At 44.4% G+C, this 13,701-nt stretch overlaps 1 protein-coding gene across 5 annotated transcripts in view; it reads right to left on the reverse strand.

Moving 5' to 3' along the window:
• Positions 1 to 5,373: 5,373 nt before the first annotated feature.
• ece2b (endothelin converting enzyme 2b) overlaps positions 5,374 to 13,701 on the reverse strand; it is a 280,796-nt gene continuing 272,468 nt past the window's right edge. For all 5 annotated transcript variants that reach the window (XM_085990179.1, XM_085990178.1, XM_085990177.1 and 2 more), the window contains 2 exons: positions 12,072 to 12,167; positions 5,374 to 11,129 (listed from right to left, as the gene is read on the reverse strand). In XM_085990179.1, coding sequence (XP_085846305.1) covers positions 10,953 to 11,129; positions 12,072 to 12,167 — 273 coding nt within the window. In that variant the 3' untranslated portion in view covers positions 5,374 to 10,952. The remainder of the gene's footprint in view (positions 11,130 to 12,071; positions 12,168 to 13,701) is intronic.

Here is a 13,701-nt window from a genome sequence, read left to right on the forward strand (position 1 = left end):
GCCTCCCCTGCCCGGCCTGCTGCTCCTTCGCAAGCTCTGCCCAGTGGCTGCTGCGAGGCTGGGGGAAGGCGCCTGAGGCTCAGATGCCCTTCCGCCAGATGCCGCTGGGGGGCGGCCTACACGGCGTTTGGGCCTCGAGGGGCCGTCTGTTGAGTGGCGCACCTGAGCCTGGCCACCATCAGCTGCAGCCGCTTGCCCTTGATGCCCCAGTGGGGGAATGGCGGCGACGGATGGCGCAATGTGGGCCAGCTGGCGTCTGGGATGCGCTGGCTGGTGCTGTGGCGCGGTGGCACTCGGCTGGGCCCGCACTACAGGATCTGCAGCAATCAGCCGAGGGGCGGCTTGCTGGGATGGTCCAGCGCGGCGGCTGCCCTGGCGATGCCTGCCTGAGACAGCGCATGTGGCAGCAGTGAGTGCCCCTGTGGTCCTGGTGTGCGCGCGCATCACAGCCGCCAGGGTCTTGACGGCATCAGTCAGCATGCGGCCACTCGCGGCAGTTGCTGCCCCGAACTCGCGCACACTGGTCGCCAGCGACTCGATGGCCTCAGGCATGCGCCCCACCACGCTCATGAGCTCCGTGTGGCGCCGGTCCGAGTCCTCGGCCATCTTATCCAGCTTCCGCACCTCCTCCGAAGTGAAGGTGTCCGGACTGGAGTCGCGACTCTCCCGCTGGGGAGGAGGGGGCCGAACTAGGGGACCCTTGCCGCGTTGGTGGCGGCGAGTGTGCCGAGCAGCAGCACTCCCCTCTGATCCTTCCCCCCTTTGGGGGGAAGGCCGCGGGCCACGCGCACGGCTGCTGGGTGGCTGGACGCCACTGGTCCCAGAAGCTGCATTGCCCTGCGACAGTTCCTCCAGGCACTCGTCCAGTGAGGAGGTGTCAAGCATTTCCTCCTCTCCTGCGGGACGTGACTGTTCCCCCGAAGGTCCGGCTTGCTCCTCCTCCTCCTCCTGGTCGGAGGTGCTGTCACTGGCAGCTTCAGGGTCCTGGTCGTCACCAGCTGAAAGCAGGAATGCACAAGAGTAGCTTCAGAGTGAGGAGACGGCGTCAGCGAGGGAGTTAGGACTGGTGGCATTCAGCGCATTGGTGGGACAGTGGCAAAGGAGGTAGCTCGGATGGGCCAGTGCGACGCGAGAGGGCCAAAAGGCGAGGTCCTTACCATTGCCGGGCAGTGGAGGGTCGGATACACCGCACGCTGTGGGAACAATCACACGGGCTCCCATGAGCACACACACGCGCTCCTCCAGCCGAGTGAGCTTCTGCAGCTTGGCGCGGCCACCCCTGGCACGGGCCTGGCGATTAAACGCTACTTTAGCCTGCAAGAGAAAGGACGGGCTGTAAGTGCGCAGTGAAGCCCTGATGTAGTGTGCACTGCCTCCCATGGTGGAATAGCTTGGACAGAGTGAAGCCCTGATGTAGAGTGCACTGCCTCCCATGGTGGAATAGCTTGGACAGAGTGAAGCCCTGATGTAGTGTGCAGTGCACTGCCTCCCATGGTGGAATAGCTTGGACAGAGTGAAGCCCTGATGTAGTGTGCACTGCCTCCCATGGTGGAATAGCTTGGACAGAGTGAAGCCCTGATGTAGTGTGCACTGCCTCCCATGTGGAATAGCTTGGCCAAAGTGTAGAGTGCCGAATGGCCATTTGATGCTCATGACTGTCCCAATGCTGCTGGCTGAGGGCTGGCCAATAGGACTTTCAGCTCCCTTTGCCCATCATGTCAGGTGTACATGCAAGAATGAGGAGGAGACTGGAAAGGCTACTCACCTTCACAATCCTGGTCAGATCGTTGTATTTTTTACGACATTGTTTGTGGGTCCTGGGGGCATCGCCGGTGAACGTCACCCTCTGGGCGATCTGCTTCCAGGCTTTGGTGTAGTCATGGTGGGTTGGATTCCTCCCACTCTCTGGAAACAAGATCTTGCGCCTCACCTCCAGAGCTGTGACCATTATGTCCAGATCACCCTCTGAGAAGCGCAGGGCACGCTGACGGGCCTTCTCTGGCGTTGCCATGACTCCCTGGGGCTGAGCAGCAGTGTTGAGGCCTCTTTGCAAGGCTGCAGTGTGCAGGGCGTGGCAGCAGACCAATTCGTCCCTTCCCCCTTTAACAGCTGGTCGGCACCACGGGGTCTGCTGTCAGTGCAAAAATGACCGCACCCGTGCTGCGCCCCGCCTGGGCGCTATCCCTCTGGACCGCCGGCTTAGCGCCTAAAGGTAGGAGTGGAACGCCTCTTTTAGCGCTCCACCACTCTCTTAGGGCGAAGCCACTGAATTTCCGGCAACGGGGCGCTACTTTGGGGCGGGCGCTAACTTCGGGCGGGCGCTAAGGTTAGCGCCCCAAAACTGTCTATACTGAAAATCTAGCCCATAGAGTTTTACAGCACAGAAAGAGGCCCTTCGGCCCATCGTGTCTGCGCCGCCCATCCATCCCTGTCCAGTCTAATCCCATTTTCCAGCATTTGGTCCATAGCCTTGTATGCAATGGCATTTCAAGTGCTCATCCAAATGCTTCTTGAATGTTGTGAGGGTTCCTGCCTCTACCACCCTTTTAGGCATTGAGTTCCACATTCCAACCACCCTCTGGGTGAAAAAGTTCCTCCTCAAATCCCCTCTAAATCTCCTGCCCCTTACCCTGAATCTATGCCCCCTTGTTATTGACCCCCCTACTAAGGGGAAAAGTTCCTCTTTGTCTACCCTATCTATGCCCCTCATCATTTTGTACACCTCAATCAGGTCCCCCCTCAGCCTTCTTTGCTCCAAGGAAAACAACCCCAGCCTGTTTAGTCTTTCTTCATAGCTGAGGCGCTCCATCCCAGGTAACATTCTGGTGAATCTTCTCTGCACCCTCTCCAAAGCAATCACATCCTTCCTATAGTGAGGCGACCAGAACTGCACACAGTACTCCAGCTGTGGCCTCACCAGCGTTTTGTACAGCTCCATCATAACCTCCCTGCTCTTATATTCTATGCCTCGGCTAATGAAGGCAAGTATCCCATATGCCTTTTTAACCACCTTATCTACCTGTTCCGCTGCCTTCAGGGATCTATGTACATGTACACCAAGGTCCCTCTGACCCTCTGTACTTCCTAGGGTCCTACCACTCATTGTGTATTCCCTTGCCTTATTTGTCCGTCCAAAATGCATCACCTCACACTTTTCAGGGTTAAATTCCATTTGCCACTTTTCCGCCCATCTGACCAACCCGTTTATATCGTCCTGTAGCCTGAGGCTTTCCTCCTCGCAATTTACCACCCCACCAATTTTCGTGTCATCTGTGAACTTACTGATCATACCTTTTACATTCTCATCCAAATCATTTATGTAGATCACAAACAAGGGACCCAGCACCGATCCCGGAGGTACCCCACTGGACACAGGCTTCCAGTCACAAAAGCAACCTTCGACCATCACCCTCTGCCTCCTGCCACTCAGCCAGTTTAGGATCCAACGCGCCAAGGCTCCCTGGATCCCATGGGCTCTTACCTTCTTGACCAGTCTCCTATGCGGGACTTTGTCAAAAGCTTTACTGAAGTCCATGTAAACCACATCCACAGCATTTCCCTCATCCACCCCCCCGAAAAATTCAATCAGATTTGTCAGACATGATTTACCCTTGACAAAGCTATGCTGACTATCCCCGATTAATCCTTGCCTCTCCAAGTGGAGACTAATTTTGTCCCTCAGAATTTTTTCCAATAATTTCCCTACCACAGATGTTAGGCTCACTGGCCTGTAATTCCCTGGTTTATCCCTGCTACCCTTCTTGAATAATGGTACTACGTTAGCTGTTCTCCAGTCCTCTGGTACATCCCCTGTGGCCAGAGAGGTTCTGAAAATTTGTGTCAGAGCCCCTGCAATCTCCTCCTTTGCCTCCCACAGCAGCCTGGGATACATCTCGTCCGGGCCTGGGGATTTATCCACTTTTTGGCCTGCTAAAACCGCTAGCACCTCCTCCCTCTCGATGCTAATATGTTCAAGTATGTCACAGTCCCCTTGCCCGATTTCTATGTCTGCATCGTCTTTCTCCATAGTGAACACAGATGCAAAAAATTCATTTAAAACCCCGCCTACATCATCTGGCTCTACACACAGATTGCCACTTTGGTCCCTAATGGGCCCTACCCTTTCCCTGGTTATCCTCTTGCCCTTAATATACTTATAAAACATCTTAGGATTTTCCTTTATTTTGCTCGCCAGTGTCATTTCATGGCCCCTCCTCGCCCTCCTAATTTCTTTTTTAAGTATGCCCCTGCACTTTTTATACTCCTCTAGGGCTTCTTCTGTCTTTAGTCTTTTGTAACTGCCAAAAGCCCCCCTTTTATTTCTAATGCATTTTTGTATATCCCTTGTCATCCAAGGTTCCCTTTGCTTGTTGGTCCCACCCTTGACCTTTACAGGAACATGTTGGCGTTGTACTCTCTCTATTTCCCTTCTGAAAGTCTCCCACTGTTTTGATGTGGATTTTCCTATAAGTAGCTGCTCCCAGTCCACTTTGGCCAGATCCTGCCTTATCATATTAAAATCGGCCTTCCCCCAATTTAGAACCCTTATTTCCGGGCCGTCTTTGTCTTTTTCCATGACCACCTTAAATCCCACCGAATTATGGTCACTGTCGCCAAAATGCTCTCCCACTGATACTTCCACCACTTGCCCGGCTACATTCCCCAGAATTAGGTCCAGTACCGCCCCCTCTCTTGTAGGACTTTCTACATGTTGGCTCAAAAAGCTCTCCTGGATGCACTTTAAGAATTCTGCACCCTCTAAGCCTTTCACACTCTATCCCAATTTATATTGGGGAAGTTGAAATCCCCCACTATTATTACCCTATTATTTTCGCACTTCTCTGAGATTTGCCTACATATCTGTTCCTCTATCTCCCCCTGACTGTTTGGGGGCCTATAGTACACTCCCAGCAAAGTGCTTGCCCCCTTTTTGTTTTTAAGTTCTACCCATATGGCCTCATTAGAGGAACCCGCTAATATATCATCCCTCCTTACAGCAGTAATTGACTCCTTAATTAATATTGCAACACCCCCTCCCCTTTTACACCCCCCTCTGTCTCGCCTGAAGATTCTATACCCCGGAATATTGAGCTGCCAGTCCTGACCCTCCCTCAACCATGTCTCCGTGATAGCAACAATATCGTACTCCCATGTGTTCAACAACAACTTCAGTTCATCCACCTTATTTGCAAGACTCCTTGCATTAAAATAAATGCCTTCCAGCCCTGCCATATTCCCTTTTGCCTTCACAAGCATTCTGACTTTACATGCAACAGCAGGAACTGTGTGCATTAGAACGAGCCTGGAACCAACCTCACAATATCTTTGGATGGCAAAAAATATTCTTCAGTAACCAACACAGTGAGATTGTAAGACATTCAGAGTGTTTTATTAATGTGTATATAAATTCTGCTTTAATGCCACTCTACATTGATGTTTCCACAGAAACTGAAGCAATCAACAATCTTTTCATGATAATAAGGCTTTTCTGACAGCATGACATTTTCAAAAAGAAACTGGTTGGATTCAAAGATTAGTTGCCCAAAGAGATAGTGTAGATTAAAGATTTGGAGCACACAACTCAATGTCTCAACTATTAGTGTGACAGTGAATCAGACTAATGAGACATTCTAAACTGACAGCATGTCTTGGGTTCCAGATTTAAATAGAAATAACACTGTTAAAATCAGGTGTATCATCACAATACATGCATTTCAAAAACAGTGGTATAAAATTTAGTGGTAATTTTACGACTTCATGCTCTCAATGGGAAGCTCATAGTGGAAACTTGGGCAATTTTGGCAAGCAGTATTCCCTGCTCGAGCACCAAGTCAGAAACCCTTATGTGCCATTATTCTAATCTTGAGATAAATCAAAAACTTCTGTAGAAAAGAAAACAATGACGGTATGAAAAGAATAATATTCGGCTTAAAGCTTGTTAATGTAATCCAAGGTTCATGATTTTTTATCTAGTCAATTTCGACTTTAAAACAATTGCTTAACCCAAGTCTTTCAATTATATAATTTTTCAAAAGCCGCTCAAATACTTTGTAAAACTTATTATTGAACGTTTAGTGTGCTAACAAATAACATCGTTGTACTGCACTTGTGCACTAACAATGACAATAAAGTTGATTATTATTATTTGAAAGAAAGATTGGCTGTTTCAGACATTGATCTCAACCAGTAAATGTTAAGCAGCACAAAGTAATAGTTACTAGATTTTGTATGAAAATACTAAACTTTTATAAATACAACTATTGAATCAATGTTTTACATTTAACCTGTTTATTGCATAAAATATTGATGAGTAGAAATGATCATCTGTTGTAATAATACTTTTTTCAGATTTCTGACAATCATGGCCATTCCTATTGAATATTGTACTTGGGAAAGCAGGAATTCATGAACCTGAATACATTTTAGGGTGGAAATTCCAGCCATCAGGGGACAAAACTGGAGCATAATTCCATGGGAAGAGGGCCACAGCTGAAATGGATTCCAGGTCCACCAGGTTTTTGCCCCAAATATCTACCCTGACAAATTGCACTGGGGAGTTGGGGGCAGGGCAGGCTGTTCTATTAAAAACCAATTTTAGTGGTTATGTTTGGGGCATTGCCAAGCTACCTTGGGAATTACACCCAACTTATTCCTGATAGCCTCAGCAAGGCCAACAGCCGTTGAACAGAGACACAGGTTTCATTGTGGTCTTAATAAAGACCCCAAAAAGGAAAAAGTACAAGGCTGTCCCTCTGGTCCGGGGGGGCGATGAGGGCGCCTGTTTTTACTTCGGCGCAATTGGGGCCTTGGGTACCTCCTTTCAGAACTGTCGGCCGCCGCTCTGCCCCATTAGTGGTCCTCCTCAAAGGGGCGGGCAGAATTTCCACCCTATTATGTAGAATGAATGTCTGGGGTAAATTATAGACTTTTAGGTAATCTTGGGGTCAGCATCAAATCAACATGCAAGCCAAAAATCATTGAGGGCTTCTCTGTGTCCTCACAGTATTGAAATCAAAACTTACTGCAGTAACTCGGTCTTTGTTTTATTAAGATCTGCTTATAATCCCTCAGTCTTTTCTTCCTCCTTCAAATTCACAATTTAACTACCACGTTTGGTGTAACTTAATAATTACTTTATGATTGAACTCCTACTCTTTTCAGCTTTGGTGGTACTCTGCATTATATGTACATTGGTCCTTCACCTATATTTCTCAATTTTTAAGAAAATGTGTTTACTGCATTCTTGATGATTGATTATTTTTGCACAATAAATGCATTTATTTTAACCTCTTGTTCACGAAGAGTCCCTAATTTTCCATGGTGGTGAATTGTTTACAAATAAAGTAAGCACTTGATGAAACAGAATGGTCAGGTAACATCGCAGTAGAGACTTGTTGGATGTGTAAAAATATAAGGGTATAAATCCCCCAAAAAAGCACAAATTGGAACATTTATGTGTGTGCATCTATAATCAACTAGAAAAAATGTACTTTATTGGCCCTTAAGGCAAAGTAGCACAGTGCATTGATGCCCAGCTGTACTGTGGAGTTGTATGATTTGCACCAACAGTCCTCTACAAGCTCAGTTCCTGGTCTTAGCTGTGCTATTATGGAGAGGTTCCAGGTAGAGACAAGACATTTTCCTGCAAAGAGGAGGGGGAAAATAGCAAGATTCACCCTGAAAAGCCTTTCTGCATTTCTTGACGGCTTACTTTAAATTGGCAGAGGTGGAGAAGCAGACTGCTTGCTTTCTCCTAAATGGTGTAAAGAGCGATGAGACTTAAAGTGCAAGGGGAGGCAAAATCTCTTAAAAAGTTAGAAGTCTCAGCTTTAAAAATTAGACCTCTTAAAGCAGAGTGGTCCTTCAAAGAAAAATTATCCTCCAGACATAATGGTATTGGTAGTCAATATAAACAGGAAATCACACAGGATATCCCTTTAAGGAACTTAATATCCTGAATTTAAATTACACGTTCTCAGCCCTCTACTATTCCTCTGACCAAAGCAGCCAATCGGTATGAAGTAGTATGTCTTTGGTTTTATGAAGTAAACTTTTGACAGAAAAGGCAATTACATAATTAGCCATGATCTTAAAATAATTAACATTAAACATTATAGACTTGATAACCAAGACAGTGGGCCAGTAATACCTGATGAACAACTATAAGTTAAATCTCTACAGCCACGGTCAGAAGGGAAGGAGGATAGGCAATATAGTATGTGAAGGATAATATAATTGAATAAAGGATAATTCTGCCCAAAACATAGAAACATAGATGATAGGAGCAGGCCATTCGGCCCGTCGAGCCCACTCCGCCATTTAATGAGATCATGGCTGATCATCCAAATTCAGTACCCTGTCCCTACTTTCTCCCCATATCCCTTTAGGATCAAGAAATATATCCAACTCCTTCTTGAATATATTTAATGAATTGGCCTCAACTGCCGTCTGTGGTAGAGAATTCCACAGGTTCACCACTCTCTGGGTGAAGAAGTTCTTCATCTTTGTCCTAAATGGCTTATCCTTAGGCTGTGACCCCTGGTTCTGGAATCCCCCGCCATCGGGAACATCCTGCATCTAGTCTGTCTAGTCCTGTTAGAATTTTTTAAGTTTTGATGAGATCCCCTCTCATTCTTCTAAACTCCAGCGAGTACAAGCCCAATCGACCCAATCTCTCCCCATACGTTATTCCTGCCATCCCAGGTATCAGCCTGATGAATCTTCGCTGAACTCCCTCCATGGCAAGAACATCCTTCCTCAGATAAGGCGACCAAAACTGCACACAATACTCAAGGTGTTGTCTAGTTAAGTAAGATCAACTGTTTTAAGTTCAAGCTTAAACTTAACATTTTTAAGTTTCTTCAGGCTAAAGCAGAGACAAAGAAGCAAGATCTCCTGCTGGAGAGCTGCGGTAGTCAGTTAATTAGCTAAATGGATTAAATTGGTTCCTGAAACAGTAGCAGAGCAGTGGTGACTCATCTGAGTCACAAACAGTATAATTACAGGGGCCTGTGAGTGCAGCCATCACTAAGTGCAGCGAACACAGTGTGAACAACTGGGAGTTTGGTAAGTGTGCGAGTTCAGTGAAGTGGAGGAAGGAGTTGCTTGCTTTTCCTAACTTCTGCAGAGCGGCGGTGGACCTGAACGGGAGTAGACCGAGGCCCGAGAGTGGGGATAAAAGCAGCAACAGACCTTTCCAATCTTTACTCACGACTCTCCATATTTCATGGGTAAGTCACATAATGGTACTGTATTAAGAGGAAGAGCGGACCAATATATCTCAGCTCTAATGTAGAGATGAAGACCGCTCTAACAAGCTGTGTGCATTAACAGCCAGATCTAAGCAGTAATGTAAAAGACAGTGGATTAATCAAAAAAGCATTTCTCACAGTACAAGTGGTAACCACTGCATAACTATCTTTGGGCTTGTGGAAAAAAAAAATCAATAATGTAGTTATACAATATGCTGTACGTTTTTCACATCTACCACCTAGGTATCGCTTTTAAATTACTTACTTTGAACCATCTTCCTAATGAGGGTCTACAAATCCAGAATGGCAATGTAATTTTTATCTTTATCAACTCCCTGTAATTTCAAAAGTAGCTGCTTTCTTGCAGTGCCTTTTTCTAACATCATCTGACCTTCTTTAAGATGGAAATCTGCCTGGCCAATAAGATAGATGTTCCAGAGATGCGAATCAACACACTATCATGAAGTGCTGCATAGAACACCTCAGGCGATAATTGGTGATACCCACTCATAGTGTAGGGTGTGATTGAAGAGCAGCTCTGGGTAGCAAAGCAAAGTAAAATTCATATTTTCCATTGTGTTTTAATTTTTCCATTCAGTTTGGTCTCCTTGCATATTGTTATTATAATGCCAATCAGTCTCTGTTGCCTTCTACTGTTCATAATCTTTTTTCCATGATCTTCCTTACAACTTAACATTACAGGATTCTTCAAAGATTCAGTTATTTTGATTGCCTTTCAATCTTTAATATTTTTTTCATATAGCATTTAATTTAAAGTGAGATTATTACTTAGCAAAGATTAAGGTGACGTTTTAGCTATTTCTGTGATTATTAATTTATTTGCTTTTGACAATGTTAAGAATTTCTTACTTCACTTTGGATACAAAGTGTGCCTGTCTTTCATTTAATTACAGAATTCTCTTTTCTACTGTTTATCACAATCTGAATTTGAGCACACATACACAAATTTCTACAGTGATGCAAACTACCAGTATAACTTGGTCTCCCTGCCTGCTCTGTTACAGTATTAGCAAGGCTGATATAATAAAGCCAAAGTGGGTTTCAGTACCTAAGCTTCAGTACCACTGCAAACAATAGATGATACAAAATAAATTATCATGATGGGCTAAGATGGTTATTCAGTTTCGAAATGTTTGCCATAATATCTAATTCACAAGGACCAAGTACTATTTATTTTCAAGTTATTTGGGGCAATTTTGTTTTTGCGTGGCACTGTAGAAATAGACTTAAGACTTAACACAGAATATTACAAAATCTACCCCTAAGTGTGCCAATCAACAGGCTACAATTTTCAATTGATGGTACTAAAAAACCACGGCTTCAAGGTATTCTGTAATGATATGGACACTGTCACTCTGCATGGGAAACAAGCATGGATCTACAACCCATACCCTGGATCATGTAGATCTTCTAGAACACAACAAAATATTTCACCCTTATCTCCTTAGAAAGAAGCTATAGATTGTTCTACCGTATTAAGAGGTTAGGTTTTGTGCACCACAGGCTAGTGAAACACACAGACATGTACTATGTATTTTTAACATTTAATAATCTTAACATCTGTGGTACAAAAAAGTGCGTGATATAATGTATGTTTTCTTAGGTCAGTGTTTCAGTATATTTTTTCAATTTGCTGTGAAAACTATCCAGTGTAAAGTTCCATCGTTAGGACATCCACAACTACCACACTTCACATTGCTTTCCAGGATTCATTGGGGTCCCCACGGGACAACTGAAATGTTCAGCAAAGTCTTTGGAATTTGATAATGTTCCAATAACCCGAAATTTGGCTGGGCTGTGTGGATCTGTAATAAGGCCTTCATGTGCGCTCTCTGGTGTACGCACTGAGCACCACACCTGTTAGGTAATAGAAATTAAATCCATCAGTGTTACATCTCTATAATAACTTAAAAAATCAAAAGTGCAAATGAAATAATTCAGGAAACTCTTTTTTATCCGGCACCGGCGTGGTGCCGGTTGATCAAAAAGTCCGGATTACAGCGAGGTATATTTACTATGGTACGAGAGCCCCGTACACGGCCACAGATCCGGGCGTCCCTGCTGCATGGGCAACAGGTGCAGGAACCACGGTTACACGGCCACTAATATGAAGTAAAACTTACCTGAACCTACTCCTGAATTTTGCCGGTTAAGAGATTTCCGGTTATTTAGGTGCCGGTAAAGAGAGTTTCCTGTATAAGTACTATCACCTTGTATAACAAAACTTTTAACATTTAAAATGCCTATGAACCCAATTTCACTACAGCAATGTTACAATAGTCCACTGAGTTTAACTAATTTCTATCATACTTTCCTTGAAATTATACTGTATGAACATTAGTACAGTGATTATGACTTTAGAAAGACTCAGGTATTTCTGTGATTGTTAACTGCTTTTAACAATAGTTAAGTTTATAACTTATATTTCTTACTTCACTTTGGATACTATCAAGTGTGCCTCAGTTTTTATTTAAGTACAGAATTCTATTCTGTTTTTAATCACGATATTCACTGTAGTGAAATGTCATACCTTTTTCAAATCCCTCTCCCTCATAGTTGAAAGTGGTAAGTGCTCTACAAATACCTTTCAAATGATCCTCCCTACCCCCATTAATAGTTGACAGAGCAATTGTATACATTATCTGGAGAACATAATTGTAAAGTGGTGTGATTTTTAAACAGGGTTTCAAAAAAAATATTCAATGTAAAGTTTAAAAAAACTCAATAACAGTACTTAAATGTGGAGAATAAAGTAAGTAAAGCAATTTTCTTGCAATTTATTGACTTCACAATTCTTACTTGTGCAAACCCTACAAAAAAGAGCTGGTGGTTGGTCAATTCAACAGCAGGCAATATTTTTTCTTCTCCATTCTGTTTCACCCAGGTTTTGTAGGCCTGAAATGTGTATAGAACATAGTTAAGCTTACAGCCAATTTACAAATTTATCAAACCACACTGATAACATAAAGATGTGCAGGAATGTAACTATTTAAGAAATTAAAAACTAGATCCATATTAGATTTCTCATCCCCTTCTCAAAAAACTCACGCTCAAGTCATCTGCCCTTTTCACTGCCAACTGTCTCCCATATCCCATTACTCTCTAAGATCCTTGGATGTTTCCTTGCCTCCAAGCTCTGTGCCAACCTCACCCAAAACTCCTTATATGAATCCCTTTAGTCTGGCTTCTAATCTGCTCACAGGTCACTATATACCAAGCAGTTGTCCTCACATTCTACTTTATGGATCGGAGTTGTTAATCTGCTACCGCCCTCACATCAAGTGACTTGATCTTTTCCACTTGTGCTATGATGTTTCATTGGCATCAATTGGCAGAACAGGGTGCATAACACTGATGTCTTCGAAAAGGTTCAGTTGCACCGGTCTGGACATGTCATTCACGCGCCTGAGCTGCAGTCCGTATATCGTAACAGGTGGGCAGATCAAATGCTGCAAATTCACATTAAAGACCACCCTAAAATCCTGCAATATTACTAAAGACACCTGGAAGACACAGCCACCAACAGACTGCAATGGCATCACATCTGCTAGGTCAGTTTGAATTAATTTGAGGCTGCAAAGTTACGAGATCTGGCTGTCAAGCGCCTGGCATGCAAGGCAACTCATCCCGTCGCCATATCTGGCTTTCAGTGCAATATATGTGGCCGTATATATACGTCCATGATTGAGCTCTACTCCTATCAGCACAGTCACAACCACTGAAACTCATCTATCAACTCAACTGTAGACTCCATCATCAGTCTTCTTGAAGAAGTAATCAGTGTCATAAACACTGGGAAAGGTTGGCCACTTGCAATAGCTCCCACAACCTCTGCTCTCCTAACCCTTTGGAGAAGAAAGCCTTGAAGCCTCTGGAGAGACAGAGAGGATGTGGGAGATGGGAAAGTCAGAGGGCAAGTGGCAACTGCAGTTCATTGTTACATTTAGCTTCTCTTCCTTCTCATGCTGATGCACCACATATAATGTGACGGTGAACTAGATAATTAAACCCAAATGTCATTCCTACTGCAAGTCACATGTCAACTTAGTTCCTCAACAACCCATTCTGATTTCTTCTTGCTCTAGATGTGCTAATCCAACAGGTGTTTTCTATCTCCGCTTCCAGCTTTAAAGATCTATGGGGTAGAAATTTGTCGTGGGTGGTAGCACTAAACAGGCGGTATCGCACCGGCCGCCTGTTAAATGCCCCTCTTGATATTTAGTTCTATTGAAGGCAATGGGGCTGAATATTGGGTGGGGAATATAATGGACAGCTGATACTATATAGTCTGTTTTGTGCTACTGCTCAAGAAGAATTTCTACCCCTGTGTGTCTGCTCTCTTTGCAAGATCTATTTCATCATGTTATTAAGAGTTTACTGTTCAGGATATACTTCCTTTCATTGTTCTTTCTCCCAAAAATGTAGTATT

The sequence above is a fragment of the Somniosus microcephalus genome, chromosome 6 (genome assembly GCF_052327205.1).
Source record: "Somniosus microcephalus isolate GS21.2 chromosome 6, FLI_Smic_1.0, whole genome shotgun sequence".
In the NCBI taxonomy this organism is placed as follows: domain Eukaryota; kingdom Metazoa; phylum Chordata; class Chondrichthyes; order Squaliformes; family Somniosidae; genus Somniosus; species Somniosus microcephalus.